Genomic DNA, 25,699 nt, shown 5'->3' on the forward strand with positions numbered 1-25,699 from the left:
ACATTTTAATGGATCTGACTCGCTGACTCTTTGTTTACGGTTTGTTTTCATTGATTTTTAACTATCGTTTTGTTAGTTTAAGGGGTGATTGTCCAAATCTGTTGTGCCTATGCTGCCCATGTAACGTACGGTACGTTTTTCCAATTTGAAATTTAACGGTCATTTGATTGATTAGTTCGAATTGTTGTTTTCCTTGTTTTTTTTAGCAAGATTTCTTGATTTACTCACTAATACGATATAGATAGTTCCATTTGTTGCGAAAAGATCACCACATCATCCACATTAACCCTTTCGTGTAAAGAACAAGATTTAAATTTTAATATCCAGTGTTCATTTTGACAATCAATTTATTTGTTAGTCTTTATTTTTTCGTTCTCTTAGTGCACGTGCACTTGAACTGATATTGATTGTGTTTTATGTGTTATTATGATGAGTAAATTAACCCACAGACACAGCCCACTGAGTTTCTCGTCGGATCTTCTCAGTGGGTCGCGTTTCCGATCCGGTGGTAGATTCTGCGAAGCACGGCTCTTGCTAGGATTCGTATTAGCAACGTCGTCAGGTTTGAGCCCCGTGAGCTCACTAGCTAAGGTTACGCTGAAATAGCCTCTCAAGGCCATCTATCAGCTTAGGTACGAAAAAAAAATGTTTGAGAGAGAGAGTATTCTTTATTGTACACCAAAAAACAAATAAACAGTGCGATACATTAAACACAAAAAAGTACAATTGGCGGTCTTATCGCTAAGAGCGATCTCTTCCAGACAACCATCAGGTGGACAAGAATCATTTGGAAACGAACTACACGCGGTGTACCATTCCAGTGAAATACATATACATATATGTACACATACATATACACATACATATCTCCGTAAATATACATACAATTAATACAAAGTATTATAATATAATAATAATTATTAAAACTAAAAAATAATAAAAATTAAATAAAAGTTATATATTGACTTTTGATTCTAATATGGCTTTAAGTATTCAATATAAATGCAATGCAATAACTAAAGTAATGAACCAATTTGTGTGCCGCCAGGAGCTCGGAAGACCCAGGCCGCCCCTCCAGTCCGAACCTGTCGGCGGAGCTGAACGCGAGCATCGTCTCCAGGAGCGGGAAGCACGTGCACTTCGCTCCAGACCTGAACTCTATACTCAGCGATTTGGACGAGGTATTTTTTAGTTTTTATTTATACCTATCTTCTATTGTTAATTGTTGTCTGGTCTGCTTGCCAATAGTAGTTCATACGGGGTGTTCAGTGAGGCCGTATGTCAACTAATTTGTTATCGTGATATTGACTGCAAATATTAGTAAATTTAAGATATCCTCTTGTAGGGACCACAAATGTCCCCATAGTACCTAATAATAATATGTATGTGTTAGCGATAATTATATTGCAGTGATGCTACGTCAGTCTCGGGATTGTCGGGATATATGTTAGTCACTTAACTGAACACGTCTTATTAATCCTTGCACGATATATAGGGTCAACACTCTTCTTTATATAGCTTATTTCAAATGAGCTTTAAAAAGTATTGAGTCAGTGGTAGGCAGTGAGTTGTTACTGACATGTCCTAAACACCTACGACACTATTATGTGGATCGTGTGCTGATCTGCATTTCTTTTTTCTCTATAAATGTAAAATGAAGAAAATAAATAAGTTTATTGTTTTATAATTAATTTATTTGGTTTTGTATAACAGGATTTTTCATACTTAACACTAATCATACTGTGGGCTTATCCCACATTCCATGCACATACACATTTACTCTTCACAATATAAAACTTATATAATATATTTATTTAATATAATTATTAATACACACAGAGTATACATTCACACATATAACATATCTATTAATATATTATTACTACATTACATATAAAACAGACATACACACACGACAATTTATCGTGCCGCGTCAATCAGCTGGTCGCCCGTTCGTTCGCGCTGTGGACACGCGCGCTTGAACGGAATGTCGCGGGTAGCTGGAAAATATACTCTTGCGCAGCTGATCGCGGCTAGCCACGCCCAGTCGAAACTTACCTCGTACTGAACGCACGTCGCTTTCGCTAATTATATACTGTTTTATTGTTTTCGAAGCTTTTGCATCTCTTGTGATAACGCGCTTTCTTTGTGTCTATCGTTACTGTACTGTCGTGTAAAGTGTCTTCTGTGTACTGTTTATAAACTGAATCTCTTCAGTGCTCATAACCTTCTATTCTTCATAATTTTAATAATATAGACCGTGTTGTATTTTCGTGTGGACTAAGTGTAAATCTTAATAAACATTTAATTAGTGTGCAAGGTGTCGTATTTCATTTATTATCCGAACACCGACGGCGCCTACTCAGGTACTTACTTACCTTTACCACATTACGCTACGCGTCCGGACGACGACGCATACATACTACTCCATCCACATCCATACGGGAGACTACAATTCTCGTCTATACTGGTGACCCCTGAAGAACACCATAATGAGCAGCAGTGATTCTGTCGAGACCGCTAGCTCTCATGGAGGTAGCAGCGTAAAACCCCGACGAACGAAAAAAATGCGCGTTTCCACTGTACACGACAACGACATTTTGCCGTCCGACATTCGGAAGTTTAATTTGAAGGTGCCTCCGTTTTCTCCAGAGGACCCAGAAATTTGGTTTGCACTTCTAGAAGGCCAATTTGAAAACTATGGTATTACCGAGGACCACATCAAGTTCAACAATGTTATCACTAACCTTGACATTCCTCACGCGAAGGCGGTAAAGGATATTATCGTGCATCCTCCGACCAGCAATCGCTATGATAAAATTAAGAGCGAGCTCATCAGACGTCTCTCCGCCTCTCATGAAAAGAAGGTCAAGCAATTACTAACTCATGAGGAGTTGGGTGACCGAAAACCATCGCAGTTTCTGAGGCATCTTATGGACCTGGCCGGACCGTCCGTTCCACATGAGTTCATCCGAACTATCTGGAGTAACCGCCTGCCGAACAGTATCCAGACGGTACTAGCATCGCAGCCTACCCATTCGCTAGAACAGCTGTCGGACCTTGCTGACCGAATACAGGAAATAACTACTCCATGCAACGTCGCAGCTACTTCAACATGCGGGACGAGTAGTGTCAGCCAGTCCAGTGAGATCGCGGAGCTGAGGAAAATGGTGGAACGCCTCGCATTAAAGCTCGAAGACCAGACTCGCGCCACAAACCGCTCCCAGAACCGTTCGAACCGAACTCGACCTCGGTGGCGTTCGACATCCCGCAGCAGAACACGATCTGCTTCCAGCTATCGACGGTACCCCGTTTGTTGGTACCACGCGAAGTTCGGGGCTAAGGCAAGCAAATGCCAGAAGCCGTGCGATTACAACGAGTCGGGAAATGCCACAGGCAGTCGATAATGGCGACAGACGACTGCCTCAACTCTCCAGGTCGCCTCTTCGTAACTGACCGCACCACGAAAATCCAGTTTTTGGTCGACACCGGTAGCGACCTCTGCGTTTTCCCACGGACCCAGCTACGAGAGCGTCGTGCACCAACCAGCTACAAACTGACAGCAGCCAACGGATCAACCATTGACACGTATGGGTACTCGCAGCTCAACCTGGACCTTGGACTCCGACGCAATTACCCATGGAGATTCATAGTGGCTGATGTGACGAAGCCCATTATAGGTGTAGATTTTTTGTTTCACTATAACTTGATTGTAGATTGTAAGAATCGAAAATTAATTGACAACACCACTACCCTGTCTGCTCCAGCTTCACTGGCCTCTAATACTAACGATATTCTTTCTGTGAAGGTTCCGACTGGCGATTCCCACTACCACGCTTTGCTTTCGCGTGATTTCCCCGAAATTACGCGACCAGCTGGTACACAACGTACGGTAAGCCACAATACACAACACCACATTAGGACTACACCAGGGCCTCCAGTCGCTTGTGCACCTAGGCGTTTAGCACCCGAGAAACTGAAGGTGGCAAAGGCGGAATTCGAGTCCATGCTAGCTGATGGTACAGCTAGACCGTCCGATAGCCCATGGTCATCACCATTACACCTGGCACCGAAAAAAGACAACGGTTGGCGCCCTTGTGGTGACTATAGGCAACTCAACGCCCGGACTATCCCAGATAGGTATCCAGTGCGTCATATACACGACTTTGCGCACAATATCGCTGGTTGTAGTACGTTTAGCACCATCGACCTTGTGAAAGCTTACAACCAAATACCAGTCTGTGCCGACGATATACCAAAAACCGCGATCACCACCCCCTTTGGAATGTATGAATTCCCGTTTATGACATTTGGGCTACGAAATGCTAGCCAAACATTTCAAAGATTTGTAGATGAGATGATGCGCGGGCTAGATTTCGTTTACTGTTATTTGGACGATTTTCTCATATTTAGCAGGGACAGTATTCAGCATGAGCAGCATCTGCGCCAAGTATTTACCAGACTTAGGGACTACGGCATGGTAATCAACTTGTCTAAGTGTGTTTTTGGGGCTCCCGAGGTAACTTTTCTAGGTTACCGTATCTCGGAGAGCGGAACCAAACCACTGGACGAGAAGGTACAAGCCATTAACAACTTTCCCCCACCCAAAGACGTTAGGACGCTTAGACGGTTTTTAGGTATGGCCAATTTTTATAGGCGGTTTCTGCCTAATGCCGCCCAAATACAAGCTCCTCTTAACGCCCTACTTATGGGTTCAGTCAAAGGCTCCACTCCCATTAGCCTCAATGACATTGCTCTGAAAGCTTTCGCAGAGACTAAGGAAAGCCTCTCCAACGCGGCACTCCTGGCACATCCCGATTGTCAGGCTAAGATGTCGTTGGTTACAGACGCATCAGATTTGGCTATAGGGGCTGTTTTGCAACAGCTGAAAAATGACACGTGGGAGCATCTAGGCTTTTTCTCCCGTAAGCTGAGTCCATCGCAGAACAAGTACTCCCCGTATGATCGCGAACTTCTTGCAATCTACGAGGCGATCAAGTACTTTCGACATATGCTTGAAGCGAGACACTTCACGATTTACACCGATCATAAGCCAATCAGTTTTGCCTTCCACGAAAGGAAGCAAAATTGTTCGCCCAGGCAATTTCGTCACTTGGACTTCATATCCCAGTTCACGACCGATATAAGGCACATCTCCGGCAAAAATAACGTTGTGGCCGACACCTTATCTCGCGTCGATGAACTGGAGGCTCCAATTTGTCTCGCCGACCTCGCAAACGCTCAAAACTGCGATCCCGAACTGGCTCAATATTTAACGGACAGCTTATCTCTCCGTCTCAAAAAGATGGACTATCCTGGATGCCGTAATCCTTTGTACTGTGATATCAGTACACCGACACCCAGGCCATTCATCACAAAGGATTACCGCAAACAGGTATTCCAAAGTCTCCACTCGCTAAGTCACCCCGGCGCTTCCGCGACTGCCAAGTTGGTAGCCGATCGATTTGTTTGGCCTGGGGTCCGAAAAGACTGTAGAAACTGGGCTAGGTCATGTTTATCATGCCAACGCGCGAAGGTTAGTCGACACGTGTCTGCACCATTGGGCACTTTCGACGCACCAACTGCACGTTTCAGGCATGTCCACATAGACCTGATAGGCCCACTCCCGGTATCACAGGGATACAGGTATTGTCTCACGGCTATAGACCGGTTCACTCGATGGCCGGAAGTCATGCCCATACCCGATATTACCGCAGAAACGGTGGCTAAGGCACTGATTTCAGGCTGGATATCCCGATTCGGTTGCCCGACAGATATTGTTACAGACCGCGGCCGTCAATTCGAGTCCGCGCTGTTTCAGTATCTGGCAAAAACCACTGGATTCTTTTTTTTTTTTTTTTTTTTTTTTATAACAATTAATAGGCAAACGAGCAAGACGGGTCACCTGATGGTAAGTGATTCACCGCCGCCCACGGTCACCAGCGTTTACGCCAGTGCGTTGCCTACCCTTCAGATAAGAATATGCTCTTTTCTTGAATAACCCAATGTCGCAGTTGTTGGGGAAGACCGCTGATGGCAACGAATTCCAGAGATTTACTGTGCGTGGCAGAAAACTGTTTTTAAAACGCATTGTAGTGGAACGCCAACCATCCAGATGGTGCGGATGATAGTTCCGGCGAGACGATCGGTTGCGAAAATCAGCGGCTTCTATTAAATTGAACAACTCCTCGGAACACTCCCCATTGTAAATTCTGTAAAGTATGCATAGGGAAGATAGATCCCTACGCAGTGCCAAAGGATCTAGCCGATCGGCAAGTACAGGATCGTCGACAATCCGAGATGCCCTACGTTGGATTCGGTCAAAGGGAGATAGCTGATAACCCGGAGCCCCGGCCCAAAGGTGGCAGCAATACTCCATGTGAGGCCGCACCTGCGCCTTATACAGCTTAAGGCGGTGAGCCGGCTTGAAGTACTGTTTGGCCCTGTTGAGTACTCCGAGTTTTTTGGAGGCCATTTTAGCCTTGCTCTCCAAATGACCGCCAAACTGGACAACACTCGAAATGTCTACGCCCAGAATGCCCATGTTCGACTTGGCACAAAGGTGAGTGTTTCCGAAGAGTGGCGATGCGACAAAGGGGGCTTTTTTAGCGGTGAACGCGCAAACTTGAGTCTTAGAAGGGTTAAACTGGACTAGATTTAGTCCCCCCCAATCGGAAATCTTCACAAGGGATGATTCGATTTCAGACACAAGTTTGTTCCGACACTCATCGACGTGATCCCGAGAGATATTGCTGCGGCCGAAATACAGTGCATCCACGGTACTGTCATCCGCATAGCAATGAATGCCACTGGTATGCAACAAATCATTGATATGCAGAATGAACAATGTTGGGGATAACACGCAGCCTTGGGGAACACCAGCATTTACGGTCCGGGGGTCCGAGCATGAGCCGTCTACGACGACTTTAACTCTCCGTTCCGCAAGGAAACTGCCGATCCACCTACAAAGTCTCTCAGGAAGCCCATAGGAAGGAAGCTTCGATAGTAAGGCTTTATGCCAAACCCGATCGAAGGCTTTCGCAATGTCCAAACTAACGCCTAGTGCCTCACCCCTACTCTCAACCGCCTGCGCCCAACGGTGAGTTAGTAAAGCCAAAAGATCACCAGCTGATCGGCCTTTGCGGAAGCCATATTGGCGGTCGCTGATCAGCTGGTGCTCTTCCAGGTAGCCCATGAGCTGGCGGTTGATTATGGATTCCATAATTTTGGAGAGTAAGGAGGTGATAGCGATAGGCCTGTAGTTGGACGGATCTGAGCGGTCGCCTTTTTTAGGGATCGGGTGTACTAGAGCCGTCTTCCATGAATGTGGGACAACGCCGAGGACATAAGAGTGTCTGAATAAGCGCGTTAAAACCGGTGCCAGCTCTGGAGCACACACCTTCAGCACAATAGGAGATATTCCATCGGGCCCACTCGACTTGTTGACATCCAGGGAGAATAGTGCTTTCCGCACAGCACACTGTGTGAAGCGGACGTCCGCCATTGTGGTTTCACACCTCGGGATGGTAGGAGGAGTGTTCCCCCTGTCGTCAAGAGTCGAGTTTTCCGCAAAGATAGAGCCAAGAAGATCGGCTTTCTCCCTTGCGGAATAGGCCAATGAACCATCCTCCCCGCGCAAAGGTGGAAGCGTCGACCGACAGAAATTACCCTGGACAGCCTTGGCGAGAGACCAGAACGCACGAGAGCCAGATGGCAGGCGCGCCAATCTCTCGCCAATTCTCCCAACGTAATTTGATTCCAGCATAAACGCACAACTGCCTACCATCCCGCGTGTAACGGTCTTGTGGAACGCTTCCACAGGCAGCTAAAAGCTTCCATCGTATGCCACGCTAACGACAATTGGTCAGAGGTTCTACCTTTTGTACTACTTGGTATCCGTAGCGCATTCAAGGAGGACTTACAGACTTCATCTGCTGAGTTGCTGTACGGCGAGCCGTTAAGACTGCCCGGCGAATTTTTCGAGCCGAGCACAGCCTGTACTACTGATTTATCAGATTTTACGGCTCGTCTACGCTCATTCGCCGAGAAATTAAAACCGGTTCCCGCTTCTCGCCATAACAAAGAAAAGATTTTTATCTTTAAAGAGCTCAAGAACGCGGAGTACGTCTTCCTACGTGAAGATGCTTCGCGCCCTCCTCTTACGCCAGCATATACAGGTCCTCATAAAGTACTAGAACGACGTGACAAGACGTTCAAACTTCTGATCAAAGGTAACTCTGTCACAGTCTCTATTGACCGCTTAAAACCTGCGTATTACCTTACCGTTCATGAAGGCCTGTTAGATAATACACTTTCACCTGTCATACCTGAACCTGATGTTTCGGTAGCTCCACCACCTGACAGAACTGCACCTACAACTACACGTTCCGGTCGACATGTCAGATTCCCGGATTTTTATCGCCCCTAACCAGGTCTCTGGGGGGGAGTGATGTGGGCTTATCCCACATTCCATGCACATACACATTTACTCTTCACAATATAAAACTTATATAATATATTTATTTAATATAATTATTAATACACACAGAGTATACATTCACACATATAACATATCTATTAATATATTATTACTACATTACATATAAAACAGACATACACACACGACAATTTATCGTGCCGCGTCAATCAGCTGGTCGCCCGTTCGTTCGCGCTGTGGACACGCGCGCTTGAACGGAATGTCGCGGGTAGCTGGAAAATATACTCTTGCGCAGCTGATCGCGGCTAGCCACGCCCAGTCGAAACTTACCTCGTACTGAACGCACGTCGCTTTCGCTAATTATATACTGTTTTATTGTTTTCGAAGCTTTTGCATCTCTTGTGATAACGCGCTTTCTTTGTGTCTATCGTTACTGTACTGTCGTGTAAAGTGTCTTCTGTGTACTGTTTATAAACTGAATCTCTTCAGTGCTCATAACCTTCTATTCTTCATAATTTTAATAATATAGACCGTGTTGTATTTTCGTGTGGACTAAGTGTAAATCTTAATAAACATTTAATTAGTGTGCAAGGTGTCGTATTTCATTTATTATCCGAACACCGACGGCGCCTACTCAGGTACTTACTTACCTTTACCACATTACGCTACGCGTCCGGACGACGACGCATACATACTACTCCATCCACATCCATACGGGAGACTACAATTCTCGTCTATAATACCAACACTTATTGGTACCTATTTGTACCATAGCGGGTAGATAACGGTATATTTCAAGTATTACTCAAAATTAACAAATAAAACAACAAAAATTGTATAATAACTGTAGATTAATTGGTAAGCAAAAGTCATGAAGTCAAATGTGCAAAAGCAATAAGATGATACGTGCATTTTCAATGCAAAATTTACAAAATAGGTCATTTGACCCGTTACGGTATGTTTAGTGTTAATAGGACTTTTCAATTGTACGTCTGCATCGTCTCTAATGTAAAGTTCGTTGGTCCCCAGGATTGCCTAGTGGGGTTCCTGGAACAGCAGCGCGACCTGAGCGCCGACATCAAGCGGGAGCTGGAGAACTCGCTGCGGCGACTCCGCAATGAGGCGCACTCGCTGCTCGACCTGTCCGCCAGGCTCGCCCGCAGTGAGTGTCGCGCCCCCGGCGCGGTGGGGGTCGGTCCCCCGGGGGGCGGTTCCCAGGGGGACAGGCGCTCGCCGCTCGGCGGGCGACACGGATATTCCAAATTCAAATTCTGCAGTTTCTTGCTAACGCATATTCCTTTGTTTGTTCTCGTGTTCGCTCAACGATCGAAATGCGACCTTAATCACTGACACTTCAAGATTGAGATTCATTTTTGATATTGATATTTTGTTCGTGTAAACTAAGAAAACTGTTTATTATTGATAACCAAAGCTCGTCAGTAGCCACTTAGTAACGTAATTAAACAATATCGGTTGACCCCCTGATGAGTCATAGCTCTCCTTTGCCTTATGTAAGCAGTAACTGATACCTAATTACTAACGAACGCGGAAATTGTAAGTCGGTGTAAACAGCACAGTACTTACGTCTCTGTGTCGTTGCAGAGAGCGACTGTAAGATGCTGGAGTCGGGTGAGGCGCAGGTAGCCGCGCTAGTTCAAGACTTGGACTCCAAACAAGAGTCTTGCGATAACTGCGAGCTCCACAGAAAAGTATGAAATGCATATTTTATAATTTAACTAAGTTTGATATATTATATACGCAAGCTTTTTCCCGCGACTCCGTACGTGTGGAATAGTTACTTTCATTCATTACACTTCATTTACGTAGAAAGTGAAAATATTTTTGAATTATAGAATGTTAAGCTATTTAAACCCCTATTTTGAAATATTATTTATTGATACTCCACTTGTATTGTTCTTACCGTGATGTTATATAGCCTATAGCCTACTTCAATAAATGGGCTATCTAACACTGAAAAATTTTTCCAATCGGACCATTAGTTCCTGAGATTAGCGTGTTCAAACAAACAAACTCTTCCGCTTTATAATATTAGTATAGATATATATTTTATGGCTACAGACAGACCGTGCTTAAAATGTGAGTCTCTTTGTTAATAGTATATGAGTTTTTGAGTGAAAAGATTCTAAGAATTATCCAATTATTAATATGGTAAAATAATGCTAAATAGAAAACTAGTTATTACACGCGACTTTGCACGCTTGGACAAAGAAAAATATCAGTGTAGTTTCTCGCGGGAATAAGATGTTTTTCGGGGTAAAAAATGGCTTACGTCAAGCTCCTGACCTGAAATTATCACTTTAAAAAAATCTCAAGAATGAAGGATAAACGAACACATTACCTCATTTTAAATATTAGTATAGAATTACCCCGTGTCGGCTCCTAACGATATCATCTCTCCCCCTCTCCACAGAACATGGAGGAGGCGATGTCTGAGTGCCTTCAGCGGGAGAATCTTCTACGTTCAGACCTGGAGGCCGCCATGGTGAAGATCGCGCAGCTCATGGCCTCCAGCGACGTCGTCGTGGAAGGGTCGGTGGATATTACATATTTGGAAGTTTATGTGATATTTAGGCACAGATTTGTTGTTATAGTGTAGTTTTACAGTTGGGAACAAGCATACAGATCGACTAGTTTTATACTATGTAAATGGAATTCTTGCCGGGGCGCCTCAGGGATGCAAATAGTAACAACAGACGTTAACCTGTACAGGTACGGCACGTGCGTGCCCCCCGCGTGCGCCCCCCGCGGCCCGCGCCCCCCCGCCGCCTCGCCCCCGCCCTCCCCGCGCGCCGACCTCGAGCTGCTGCAGCGGGAGCGGGACGACCTGGCGCAACAGGTACGCCGCCACCCCTCCTCCCTGTCCCTCCCTCCCTCAGCTTAATCGTCGTTTGTGCTATGCTCGGAATGACATCAGGTCGCCATTAACCTTAACCTATAAAATGTCGTATGTTAGGATCCCTCCATTGAACATTTCACTGTACTGATGGATGCATGTACACATTGAGCGGTCTGAAACGATTCAAACTCATGCTTTGATGTACCTTAATTTCATTTTCAATTAAATTTCACAACATCCATTACATATTTACAAATTTGTACTGTGACTGTAATGCATAAATCGTAATTAAGTAACAGCTAAATAACGGCCTCAAGTTTCAATTTGATAAGTCTGTCGCCGTGAGTCCTGGAGCTTTCCTATAAAGCCTCACCAGACAATACCCGTCCACTCCGCGGCTGTCCGTAACGCGCATTACGTGCGCCCCCGCCCCCGCCCCGCCTCACCACCCCGCGTGCGCGCTGCTGCAGCTGGAGGCGGCCAACCGTCAGCTGCGCGCGACGCGGCAGTTCGTGGAGGAGCAGGCGAGCGAGCGCGAGGGGGAGCGGGACGAGTTCGCGCGGCGGGAGGGTGAGCTGCGCGACGAGAACGCGCGGCTGGGCGCCCGCCTGCGGAACAACGCCAGGATACTCAGCGAGGTGCGCTCTCGTGTGCACTCACCACGACTCAAACGACCATACATACATCTGCTAAAATTCCCTACCCAATTAAGCGGTAGGCAGCGGCTTGGCTCTGCCCCTGGCATTGCTGAAGTCCATGGGCGACGGTAACCACTCACCATCAGGTGGGCCGTATGCTCGTCTGCCTACAAGGGAAATAAAAAAAACTTTTTAGATTAATAAAAAAAAAATCTTTTTCATTTCCTCTGTATATCCGTCTGGTCGACCTTCTCTTGCAAATCTATAGTACAAATTATGAGGAGATTGTCAGTTCACTCTTGTTCTTGCATTGACTTGTCATTTTTTGTTTAGACTTTGTATTGGTACAGGCTGTAGTTTACTTTGTTTGGTACAATTTTTGCGATCGAATTGAATGTCTAATTAAATCTTTTATTTTGCACCTGACCTTATTTCGTTTGCAACCCGGTGATGGTCTATTTTTACTAATGTTTGTAAATATCGGCGACTAGCGTTTTTTTTGTGTCGTTCAGCAAAACCTTGTTATTCAGATTCAAACTTTCACTGCAACGTATATAATATATAGTTCACTTACTGCTAACACATTACTGGACCAAATAGATAAAGTATTTTTTACAAATGCTACTGTCGGATTACAGACGAGTATGCATTCAAATTATACTACTTCTACAATTTAATTAATATGTGGACGAATAAGAGATATGACGGTATTCAGCATAATATTTAAATATCGACTTTAATCTGGAAAGTAAACTCTAAAGTGTTCAAATGGAAATAAAATGTACCTCCTAATTCCTACTTTTGTGAATTTCATTGGGTCGATAATCCTTAATGCTGAAGATTACATACATTACTTATTAATTAGGAAGGGTAATTGTTTTATTGACAAAATAATCACCCTTCCATTTGTCATTAAAAAAAAATCCAGGCGAATTTATCGTCTGAGTACACACACTCAGTACTTTATAATTACCAAGTTAAATTTACTCAAATATAATGTATTAAACTACGCGAGTACGTTGTTTGTTTGTTTCTGAATAACATATAAAAGTCACTTGTAGCTTGACTAACAGCATTAAAAATAGGTCAGTAAAGGTGACCATAACATTTCATAGAATAATTTTTTCATATAACCATTGCACAAAAAGGATCATTACGTTTTTTTCACTGTCGGTACTAACTCGGTGTAGATGCACAGCCTGCGCCTCTCGTGTTGCGACTGTCGCCAGCACTATGCGCACGTAAGTCTCTCTCTAACTCACTCTTTCTCACTCACACCCACTTACTCACTCAGTTTCACTCCCTTTCACTCACTCAGATTCACTTACTTACACTCATTCTTTCACTCACTCACTAACTCACACCCACCCACTCACTCACTCACTCACACCCACTCATTCACTCACTCACTCACACCCACCCACCTACCCACCCACTCACTCACTCACTCACTCACTCACACCCACTCACTCACACCCACTCACTCGCACTCACTCACTTACACTCACACACACCCACTCACTCACACTCACTCACTCACTCACACCCACTCACACTCACACTCACTCACTCACTCACACCCACCCACCTACCCACCCACTCACTCACACCCACCCACCCACCTACCCACCCACTCACTCACTCACTCACTCACTCACTCACTCACTCACATCCACTCACATCCACTCACATCCACTCTCTCACACCCACCCACCTACCCACCCACTCACTCACTCACTCACTCACTCACTCACTCACATCCACTCACATCCACTCTCTCACACCCACGCACTCACACCCACTCACTCACTCACACTCACTCACTCACTCACTCACTCTGTTAAAGTAGAACCTTGTGGTGCGGTGTACTCTTGTACATATGGTTGCACTGTGTAGCTTGAAATGCACTACTTTGTTGTTCACTAATGCACCTTGTATTTATTGTTTGCATTTTCTTCAAAATTATTAATAATGATTCACTAATCGTAGATTGAATATACGAAGAGGACCCACAACAATATTACATATCGAGGGGTGAAAGATTATTTGTCACTATAGTGTCACATAAGTGACATTTTGGGTAATAATCGACATTTATCGTTGTAATTAAAGGTCCGTTTTATTTCGTATATTAGCATCAACAATTCAGTGTTTTTAATTGAACATTAATTAAATTTACTCCTTTCATAAGCTGAAGAAGTTTTTTGTTACGATATTGTTTTCCAAATTGTGTACTATAAATGGCTCTCACGTAAAGTTGCAAAAATGTCACTTAAACCAAATAACCTTTCACCCCTCGATATAATAATTGACAAACACATTAAACATCATGTCGTTTTGTCAAATCATGTAGACTTGCAGTGTATGTAATAGAATTGCATCATTTCGTAATTATATATATTAAATTTACTGGTGGTAGGGCCTCTTGTGAGTCCGCGCGGGTGGTACCACCACTCTGCCTATTTCTGCCGTGAAGCAGTAATTCGGTTTGGTTTGAAAGGCGCGGCAGCCGTTGTAACTACACTGAGACCTTAGAACTGATATCTAAAGGTGGGTCGCGCATTTACGTCGTAGTTGTCTATGGGCTCCAGTAACCACTTAACACCAGGTGGGCTGTGTCCACCCATCTAAGTAATAAAAAAAAATTGATTGTATTAGAAATATAACAATTGCAAACAGGTGGAGCATCTAGAAACTCAGACCAGGGAAATGAACCAAATTATAACTGAACTTGAGGCGCGGAAGTCTCAGGCCGACGATGAAATCAAAGCGAGCGAAGAAAAGATAACTCTGCTACGAGACATCATCTCCACTTTAGAAACACAATTAGAGCAGAAGACTGAACACGAGAAAGAGATCTTGGAAGAGCTGGAAAGAATGAGGAAGACTATCGATGAAAGGGACGGTAAAATGAGAGAACTGTTGGGAGAATTGGAGTCGATTAAGAGTGAGAAGAACGATGCTGAGGTTGCTTGCGTGAAGTGCGCACAGCAGGAGGATAAATATGCTGAACTCATGAGGACTGTCGATGAACAGGTATGTCTGGCTTATATATTGCTGTTATCCGCTAACAATTCAATTAAATTTTATTACTTTTTACTGGTTTTATGTTTTATTTTATTTTATTTTTGGTGGTAGGACCTCTTGTGAGTCCGCACGGGTAGGTATGTAGGCTGTGAGGTTGTCCACCCATCTAAGCAATAAAAAAAATGTTAAAAGTATCCTGTGTCAATACAGATTATAAACTTGTAATATGTATAAATGACACGAAATGAGTGAGTGTTGCTTCGTTTTGGCGTTGTTATTGGCCGTGTCTGAATCGAAGTGTCCTGTCAGTGCGGGCACGCGGCGGCGGCGCTGGCGGCGCGCACGCGGCGGCTGCAGCGCGCGCACTGTGCGGCGCCCGCGGGCAGCAGCGAGCCCAGCGAGGACGTGTCGCTGCGGGAACACTTGCAGGTACACCCAGCGCGCCGCTACACTCCCACGTGTGCCTCCTCTCTTTTTGTTTATAAGATAGCCGTTGGATTGGACATGCTTTAAATCCAAGTTGTCAATTTCATATTCTACCATGGCCTCTAGTTGAACTTTCGTATGAAAATCCACGCAATAGGCAAAGCAAACTAGTGGTATAGTTTTTTTTTTTCGAAAAAAATACTTTTGTAACACTTTCTAACTTAGCGGTTAGATGGCATTGTCATAGAAAGCAGTAAGACATGAATCTGGTGTGAATCTACTAAGTGTTATATAAATGGTCCAACTGGTGTTAAATAATGACGATTCATTTAATACAAATACCGCCGTCTGCTGTTGGAGATGATGTTTCCGTTGCACTGCAATATTGTGTGAGAACAGGTAAAACACAGAGAACAGGCCGCACTGACCTAATGTTTTTACCTGTGGCCGCTTTGTTGCTCTAGTGGTCCGCCGGCTCCGCTATATAAGAAGGGTCTGGATCTCTTGTTGCTGAAAGTCAACGTGCTTATTGGTCGCTATTCGTGATTTGTGTGTTTTCGTCTTGCTCGGAGACGTTGGATATCGAACATTTTATTTAAAGCTTAATTAAATCGTGTTTCAATGTAAGGGAGCCGACGGAAATACAAATTGCATGTGAACAGATAAAGTCTCAGGAGTCGGATCCGTCCCCGCGCTCCCCGCCGCCCCCCGCGGGCGAGGGCGCCGCGTTCCGCGCGCTGCGGGCGCAGCTGCGGGCGCTGGGGCTCGCGCAGGACGCGCTGCTCAAGCGGAGCCAGGACCTCGAGCTGCAGCGGGAGCGCCTCGCAGATGTCGCGCAGGTCAGTGCGTCGCAGATATTGTACCTTCTTTATTTAGTACATTAATTGTGTTTTCAGCTTTCTTTGGTCTAGTAGTTTTGTTCGGTGTAATACGGCCGAACATCTTAGTAAACAATAACGCCACACTGCACGTTTATTTAAAGTTGCAGTTGATCAGTAACAACAGTCGTACAACAACTTGGTTACGCGGAAGTCGGCTCCGGTCCTCGTGACCGTAACATTTAACATTAGCATTTATCAGCGGTAGGCAGAGGCTTGGCCCGTGGCATTGCTGAAGTCCATGGGCGACGGTAACTACTCACCATCAGGTGGGCCGTATGCTCGTCTGCCTACAAGGGCAATAAAAAAATATATATTAATAAAACATTAACATATAACATTTGTAAAACATAGAACATTTGTAGAAAGTAGAACATTTGTAAGTGATGGTGTATTAAAGTGAGTTAGTAAAATCCAGACTTAACATTCGTAAACAACTACTACTGCATCGCATCTCTGTGCCCTCACATTTTTTTTTGGTCCTTCGAGCCGTATTTGAACCAGCGACCTATGGATGTAACCTATATGTATGTATGGACCTATGCCCGATCCTCACTCCTAACCCCACTCTGCATCTCACCCCGATGCTCACTCCTAGCCCCACTCTGCGCCTTACCCCGATGCTCACTCCTAGCCCCACTCTGCGCCACACAAATAATAGTCACACAGTCAAGCGGGCGAAGTAGGGAAACAACGTATTCAAAAAATTTTTAATGCGTGCTAGAAGATTCTCAGAAAGTAGTTGAATGGCACAGAGTTTGAGAGTGATATCATCTTAAGTAACAACGGGAAGTGGAGCTTTAGAAATCTTATGTGTCCTTGAGCGGGGGAAGAGGTAGTCAAAAATAATCAATATCCTACATAATAAATGTTCCATTGCGATTAACAGCGTGATGAATTCTCATCCCGCATCCGTTTAAGATCCTGTAAGATTTCGTATAATTAAACAAAACGCTTGTGTCTCGGTGCGCGATGTATTATTTCCTGGACGATCGTAAGTTTCTTGGCGCAACGTTTCATTGATGAACTGGCTAATTTCCAAACTCCGGTTTATTTTTATGTTTTACGCGTCACGCTTTCACAACTTGTCAACAGCTTGCGGTGTTCGCCTGAGAAATTCTAGGTTTGTTTATGTAGCATAGGTTGAGGTAAAGATTAACTAGACTGAACGTAAAGCGCCTTGTGAAAGCGCCTATGTATGTCGCCACACAGCCACGTGTCACACTGTGACGGCGAAGGGTGAGGCAGTCATTGCCAGACTTAGAGTTCCCCTGGCACCACTAGCACTAGACCATACAAATCTCTTCATCTAAATAAGAAAAAAAAAGGGATATTTAGTTTTGCATGTCATATTTTTCGCATCTCGATCGCAAGCCACTTTACTGGTGGTAGGACGTCTTGAGTCCCCACGGGTAGGTACCACCGCCCTGCCTATTTCTATCGTGAAACAGTAATGCGTTTCGGTTTGAATGGCTTAGCAGCCGTTGTAACTATACTGAGACCTTAGATAGAACTCATATTTCAAGGTGGGTGGCGGCATTTAAGTTGTAGATATCTATGGGCTCCGGTAGCCACTTAACACCAGGTGGGCTTTCAGCTCGTCCACACATCTAAGCAATAAATAAAGAAAATAAACCACATGAGAGTATTCTTGTATTTTCCCACCCATCTACGCAATAAATAATAAAAGCCAATGCTTTGTCTGAAAATAAATTCTTACTTATTTATAAATCTTCGAACTATTCTAAAATCAAGTTTATCTAAAAAGAAAAGCGGAAATGTTTCTAACAAAAACCGAACCCAAACATAATTGTGCGACGTTACTCACAGTTTACTTCAGAATACAATTTTAAAAATATCATAGATGTGATTCATCGCGTTTTTACAATTCAATAAAACTAACGTGTTGCTTCGTATTAATAGAACTCGAACAATACTTTTATCTTCGTTCGTTACGCGAGCTATTGATTTGGAAATGATAATACCACATCCGCACCATTCATAAGATCATATATTTACTAGCTGGCCTGGCAAACGTTGTTTTGCCATATAAATTATTTCTAGGAAAGATAAATAACCTAGATACCGACTGCAGCGCCATCTGCCGGGCTGATTTGTGAATCTAAACCATCCAGGGTGTCACCCAAACCCCTTAAATTGTTAATTGTTCATTCAGGCATTAAAAGTGATGGGTAGTACGCGACATAATATTCTTTTGTTTGTTAAATGTTTAGATACTTGGTATTACTTGGTATCATATCACTTGGTATTAAGTGGTATTAAGGGAAGTGCATTGTGGAGACCACATCGTTTACATATGAGATTAAAATTTCGGTTATATCGTAAACCGTCGCATCTACCGAAAGAACGAAAATCTAATCTCAAATTGAGTAAGCAATATCTTTGCAAAGCTTTGCAATATATTTCGACTTCACTGACCACTTTACAGCTGGTGAGTCTTCAGTTCATGTCTAAAGCAATTAAATACAGACGGACCGAGGAGAACACCTTAGAACCATTGTACAAAAATATAGTTTGTATGGCTAGCCATAGGCTAATAAAAACTTCAAGTGTGTGCTTCAAATTGATATGCACTTAGATTTTAAATGCTCTGCACGTTATAAAGACTGTTCACTATGCTTTATTTATAGTCAGCTTCAGCTTGATTATTTTCTGGAATAATAGACAAGACTATTGTAGTGGACTGTATGATTAGGATGGGCAAGGAACCTAATAAAAAATAAAATATCGGCAAGCAATTTATGTAGTGGACTGTATGATTAGGATGGGCAAGGAACTTGATAAATAAACTCGCGAGGATTGTACGTATAAAATTTGTATATTTTAGAAATTTTATAAATCGCGTACAATAGCACGGAAAAAAGAGAATGACAAAACTAAAAAACTCCAAAATTCAAAATTCAAATGTAATGTCCAAAACCACAACGACAACAATAAAAAAGATTTTATACCAATTTGTTGGGTTTCCAACAACTATCGTGGGATGGTAGGATGGATTACAATGTCATGAGTGGTGGACATTTTGAACATGTCATCCGATATGAATTTTGCTGAGTTGGACGATCACATCCATTGCACCACTGCTATCGTCTAACCGTCTTCATTACAATTTTATGTGGACAGACAGTTGCAAAGAAATATACAAATATTTTCAATATCACGACATTGCCCGAAATCATATCGGAGTTGTAACGAAAATAGTTCTTAATTTATATCTTCTGCTCTCGCGTCTCGATGATGAGGTCATATAGTAAAAACGAAATGTAACAGCCTGGCCACGGGACATTCGCCGATACGAATATTCGCGCGGTGCGAACGGCGAAGCGTCTAGCGACTAAAACAAGCGCATAGAAATGTATAATAGCCGGCAAACTTCTTGAGCATTTGTTGACGTAGTGGGGGTAAGTTTGCGCATGGTACACTCACGTGCAAAAACCTTATTTACTCTGCGTCATAATGCAATTAAATTATTAAAATCAACATATGTATTTATTTATATATTTATTAGAACATCAACAAAAAATATAGGTTAATAATTATAATAATTTAATCTTGGGGTAAAATAGATATTCCTTCTATTAAGTCAAAACTAGAGCTGTTGCCAGGTCTTGGTTCAGTTGAAGCGAAGCTGGTATTTGTAATTTTTTTTCGTTATCATAATCTTGACCATTATCATCATCACTGTTTTCATCACCCGAGTCGCCATCATCGTGATAAGTCGACATAGGGCTCATCGGTGTAGTTTACGACTCGGTCGGTTCGATCTTCTTTTTTGTCTATAATTAATTATTTTTTGAAGATATTCGATTCGTAGTAATCGAATGTTACTTTTTTCAATTACCAGCTTCCGATTATTTTCTGTTTTTTTTTTCCATCTGAAGCCTAGCTCTTTCATAATTCGTCGTAAACTTCATTCCGAGCCATTAAAATGTGTATCTTCTTAAAAAATCGAAGCCTTTCTACGGTACGGAGTTTCGCTGCTTGTTATGTAGTTATTATGATTACATCTTTTTATTACAGATTGAACGAAACTATCCATTCCGGTAACTTTCTTCTTCCCTGATCTTTTCTTACCCGGAGTCCCAAGCACGATGAGCAAGCCAGAGCCTTTAGCTTCGTTAATAATGCACCTAACAGTACTCACTGATGTTTTTGTTGCTTCCGAAGTCTGTTTTACTTTTTCCATAATATCATTCTTCCCCTGTTTTATAATGAAGCAATATACGTCGTACACAATTTTTCTACCCTTTCTTTTGAATACTACACCAGTTTGTCGCGGCATAGTGTATTTTTTATAAAAAATCAACAAACACTCAACAAATAGCAATGGCAACAAAGTCAACAAGCAATTATAACAAAATATAACTTAACGATTAGTAACGATAGACTTTTCACTGTACGCAAGCGTACTTTTGGGAGCAAGCTGAACGAAGGCGCGGTGCGGGACGCAAGGTTCGACTGATCTACCAATAACGCGCTCGATACGATTTCCCCTGCCGTCGCGCCTCACCCTCACCACCAAAGTGATCTAAAATTCGGTTCTGCGCAGTCAAGGTCATTTGCTCACGATGTTTGCCGGTTACTATACCTAACAAGCCACGCGCACCGGCGACCGGCGAAGCGACCGGCGAAATGTACCGAGCGAATCGCGCGATGCGGCGGGCGAGCAAACCAAATGCATGAATACGGACGGCGCGAGCCACGGAGTCGAGCGGTAGTCGCGGCGAATAGTACAGTGATTAAATGAGTTTAGTTGTTTTCGCCGCGAAAAATTAACGCCGAAATTTTTATATTTTTTATTAATTTTTTATTTTTTATTTTTAAAGTCGTCGTGGCCTAACTAACGGACGTCCGGTGCAATCGTGTTGAGCGATGCACCGGTGTTCGAATATCAGGCGGGTACCAATTTTTGTAATGAAATACGTACTCAACAAATGTTCACGATTGATTTCCACGGTGAAGGAATAACATCGTGTAATAAAAATGAAATCCTCAAAATTATAATTTGCGTAATTACTGGTGGTAGGACCTCTTGTGAGTCCACACGGGTGGCTACTACCACCCTGCCTATTTCTGCCGTGAAGTAGTAATGCGTTTCGGTTTGAAGGGTGAGGCAGCCATTATAACTATACTTGAGACCTTAGAATTTATATCTCAAGGTGGGTGGCGCATTTACGTTGTGGATGTCTATGGGCTCCAGTAACCACTTAACACAAGGTGGGCTGTGAGCTCGTCCACCCATCTAAGCAATAAAAAAATATAGCTGAAATACTAGCTAGACCAGCTATTTGGAAGTCTAGCCACCCAAAGTATTTCTCGTACTTCTTGTGGAATTCTCCATCTTTAGGTATACTCCGATTCTTATTCAAATCATGTACTTTACAATCTTTTCCAAATAATAGGTCCTGAACCAAAAAACTATTAATTTGTAAGCAATATCGAGATAATTTCGATATAGACATTTCGCTGTCGGACTTCCTTACTAGTCGCGGCGGCGAACGTGAGTACCCGTGGCCTGCAAACGGTGATGCGCGAATGGTCGCCTCGTCCACCGCTTCGCTGTTCGCACCGCCGCACACTGTATTATTATCGAGATCTAGCAGAACTTAATTAAAAATAATCCTCTTCTAAATATTCCTAAAACTCCCTTTATTGCACAGGTGTATAACTAAATAACCGATATTAAATAAAATTTATAAGTGTGTAACACCATACAACACAGGGGAAGTCTCGAAACATAGCTCATGCGTACTAGCACGAGTGTATTGTTTAGTTTTGCTTTATTGCTAAATGCGAACAGGTCTGTTCTTGTCGTTTAAAGTGCTATAATTGGTCATTTTTATCGTTTGTTATATCATCGAGGATACGTTAAGGTAAGTTTGAACCTTATAATATTGAAATGTTATTAGTTAATTACGCTTTTGCTGTAGTCCTTGAAAAAAAATTTCTTTTTGTATTAGTGTTGACTTTTAAAAATGTATGCAAGTGTATACACCGGGAAATCACTGTTATAGCATTCTACGGTTAATGTTCTTTGAAATTTAGTTAGAATCTCTTGCTCCTATTTGCCCCGCTCATACATTTTTTTTTTTTTTCAGCGCAATGAAAAAGCGAGATATTTTTAATATATGGTTCTCAAGTAATAAAAAAAAGGTCAAAATAACCTTATTATTGAAAAAATACTACAATATTATGACATAGAGGACTGTAAAAACCCTCCACGATCACTTCAAATGTTAATATGTAGTCTTACAGCAAAAATACAATCTATATAGGAGAGATGTAAGCGAACATAACAGGGATCAATCTGGATTTAATCAAACGTTTCTGTTATCTTGGAGGCACTTTCATCCGACTTAGAAATAGATCCTGACAAGTTCAAGACATATGCCGAAGAGACAAGAAAACTTTATTTAGTACATTATTCCTGGTACTACATGCCTTCTAGTATACACAAAATCTTCTCACACTCAAAAGAAGTAATTGAAACATGCGTTTTACCTTTAACCAATTAGCAGAAGAAGCTCAAGAAGCGAACAATAAGGAATATAGGAGGAATCGCGAGTATTTCAGCAGGAAAACAAGCAGAATTAACACCAATCGAGACGTACTTAACCGATTTATGATAGGTTCAGATCCACAATAGAACATGGGAGAAGAAACTTACTCGACGGAGGAAGATGGGTAGAAGGTTATGCGAATTTTTTTTAGTCTTTAGAATATATTTAGGGGTGTAAAATATATTTCTTGTGTATTTAGAACAAAGTTGCAGTATTAAAAATAATATTTTTAAAGCAAAAAAAAAAATGATTTTTATTAATAATTAATGTTATTTATTTATTTAGAAATACGAAATAACATCTAATATTAACATTTTATGACACGTAAAATCAAAAAAAGATAAAGTCACGCAAGATTGAATTAAGTTCTGCTAGATCTCGATAATAATACAGTGTGCGCCGATCCCCGTGGCCAGGCCGTAACAAGTTCGTTGTAAAATCAATTCTATGAAGCTTTGAGCTTTTGTATTACTTCGAAATTCAGAGTAAAGATGTTGGTAGTGAATTCCCGCGCGTTTTTCGCATTTGATAGTTGGTATGGATTTCTTCATTCCTGCCGATACTGCGTTTTAATACATGTTGTTTTCATCAGTAGCCTAGATGGAAAGAAATCTTCACGACCCGTAGGAGATCACTGATCCTATAACGCGAATGACACCATTTGAGACATGATATATGTTAATTGCAAGGATATAAAGGGTGTTCCACAGCACTGACAGAACCGCAGTACATTAACCACAAACACATACGGAATCATGAGAACACGCGACAAGTCCTATAACCATTAGAACCCCAAGATCACTGTCAAGTTCATTTGGGTAGGACAACTAGCATGTTGTTACTACACGGACGGATATAATCGGGAAATAGTTCGATATGACGTGACGCGGTCGCAATGCCGTCTCTTTTGAGTCATATTCCTCTAGACTTTTATCACGTAATATGGTCTGGTTTTGAAAACAAACCAGACCTTACATGTAAATCGATATTGTTGAAACAAACATTAAATGCTAGCCGAAGTTTACAATGAAAACTAGATCCAAATGCTTATGCCTGTGGCTTTGGCTATGGCAATCAACGTGCATATATATACGTGCTTTTAACAATGGTTGTGTGAACTAGCTAAGTTTTTCTTAATAGGCAAGACCTACTGGACTTGGATTTTTCATTTTTGTTATTAATTAAAAGCCTGGTTTGGCATCACGCAGACACTAAATAAGAATGGAATAACAACTATCATACATCTAAAGCGGAGTACATGTTTCCTTGATTACGTATCTTGGTACTTAACAAGATATCAACCCTAATGAATAGCACTGGTAATTTGAAATTATACATTACACTAAATTATTTTTCAGTTTTCCTCAGTCATATGTAATTTGTATTTCGTATATGAGTAGTTACGGTTATTTAGTGGATATGGCATTGTTACCATGTTCGAATTCATTACCCAACATAAAGATTTTTATTTATTTATTGCTTAGATGGGTGGACGAGCTCACAGCCCATCTGGTGTTAAGTGGTTACTGGAGCCCATAGACATCTACAACGTAGACGCGCCACTCACCTTGAGATACAAGTTCTAAAGTTTCAGTATAGTTACAACGGCTGCCCCACCCTTCGAACCGAAACGCATTACTGCTTCACGGCAGAAATAGGCAGGGCGGTGGTACCTACCCGCGCGGACTCACAAGTGGTCCTACCACCAGTAATTACGCAAATTATAATTTTGCGGGTTTGATTTTTATTACACGATGTTATTCCTTCACCTCGGAAGTCAATCGAGAACATTTGTTGAGTATGTATTTCATTAGAAAAATTGGTACCCGCCTGCGGGATTCGAACACCGTTGCATCGCTTCAACACGAATGCACCGGACGTCTTATCTTTTAGGCCACGATGACTACTAATAAAACTAAAAAAAACTAAACTACTAAAGACTAAAAAAAAACTAAACTACTAAAGAATACGTACAAAAAACTGAATCGGAGTTGAGAACGTTCATTATCTTTGTTAAGTCCTAAATTGTATCTAAACATTAAGCCAATTGAGATTAAAGATTATAATGAAATTTGCATTACCTTCAGCCCACTACCACTTACCACATGACAGTCGGGATTTCCGATACCTACGTGATTCATCAGGCTCTCGACCCCTCGCTGATTTAATTCGCTTTCAGATCTGTACGACCCTAATAAACGGGATAGACAGACGCTCTCTCTTCTAATTTGTGTAATGAGCGTCTACTGGGTATTGCTCAGGGTTGATTCATTTTAAAAAGGCGGGGTTCAGTGTTTGAGGTATTATCATTTTTGCGCTTAGGTGTTTGGGCTTGTTCTAATTGAAATTCGCTTTGCTCTTGCAATTACTTGAACGTTTACTGGTTACTAGGTTACTGACCCATGCGTTTCCATGAAAAAAAGAATAATTATCTTTTCTTTATTCTGCATCAAATCGAGGAGTGAAAGATAATAATTCCTATAATAATGAAAAAATGGCGAATATAGCCTTTTCAAACAGCCTTTCACGCCTCAAAATATTCTTTTCTTAATAATTCAGAAATATTTTGTGAGTTTATATAGTACTAGCGGCCCGCTCCGGCTCCGCTTCGGCTCCGCTCGGGTCTTTAACAAAAATTTCAACGATATTTGACGTTGTTTTATTTTTTTTAATAAAAGAACACTTATTGCGGCATAACTAAAATAATTAGACATATGCTGTCGCGATACTTTTTGTAAATAATAATGTGTTCTACAAAGTCGTAGTACATTATTTTATTCTATCATCAATAGTTTTCGCAGCACACGCGATGTAAAGAATATCTTAGGATTTTTTTTTACAACTTGGGTTATACA

The 25,699-nt window shown here is 42.2% G+C and overlaps 1 protein-coding gene across 18 annotated transcripts in view; it reads left to right on the top strand.

Moving 5' to 3' along the window:
- The window catches only part of LOC101739129 (pericentrin), a 101,638-nt gene that overhangs the window by 45,630 nt on the left and 30,309 nt on the right, over positions 1-25,699 (top strand). For 10 of the 18 annotated variants that reach the window (XM_062677046.1, XM_062677050.1, XM_062677048.1 and 7 more), the window contains 11 exons: positions 1,049-1,181; positions 3,809-3,892; positions 9,467-9,599; positions 10,040-10,146; positions 10,869-10,987; positions 11,168-11,294; positions 11,765-11,932; positions 13,123-13,173; positions 14,612-14,968; positions 15,269-15,388; positions 16,048-16,224. In XM_062677046.1, the coding sequence (XP_062533030.1) occupies positions 1,049-1,181; positions 3,809-3,892; positions 9,467-9,599; positions 10,040-10,146; positions 10,869-10,987; positions 11,168-11,294; positions 11,765-11,932; positions 13,123-13,173; positions 14,612-14,968; positions 15,269-15,388; positions 16,048-16,224 (1,576 nt within the window). The remainder of the gene's footprint in view (positions 1-1,048; positions 1,182-3,808; positions 3,893-9,466; positions 9,600-10,039; positions 10,147-10,868; positions 10,988-11,167; positions 11,295-11,764; positions 11,933-13,122; positions 13,174-14,611; positions 14,969-15,268; positions 15,389-16,047; positions 16,225-25,699) is intronic. The other 8 variants (XM_062677049.1, XM_062677055.1, XM_062677062.1 and 5 more) reach the window with 4 other exon arrangements.

This window comes from Bombyx mori, chromosome 3 (assembly GCF_030269925.1).
Source record: "Bombyx mori chromosome 3, ASM3026992v2".
Taxonomy (NCBI): domain Eukaryota; kingdom Metazoa; phylum Arthropoda; class Insecta; order Lepidoptera; family Bombycidae; genus Bombyx; species Bombyx mori.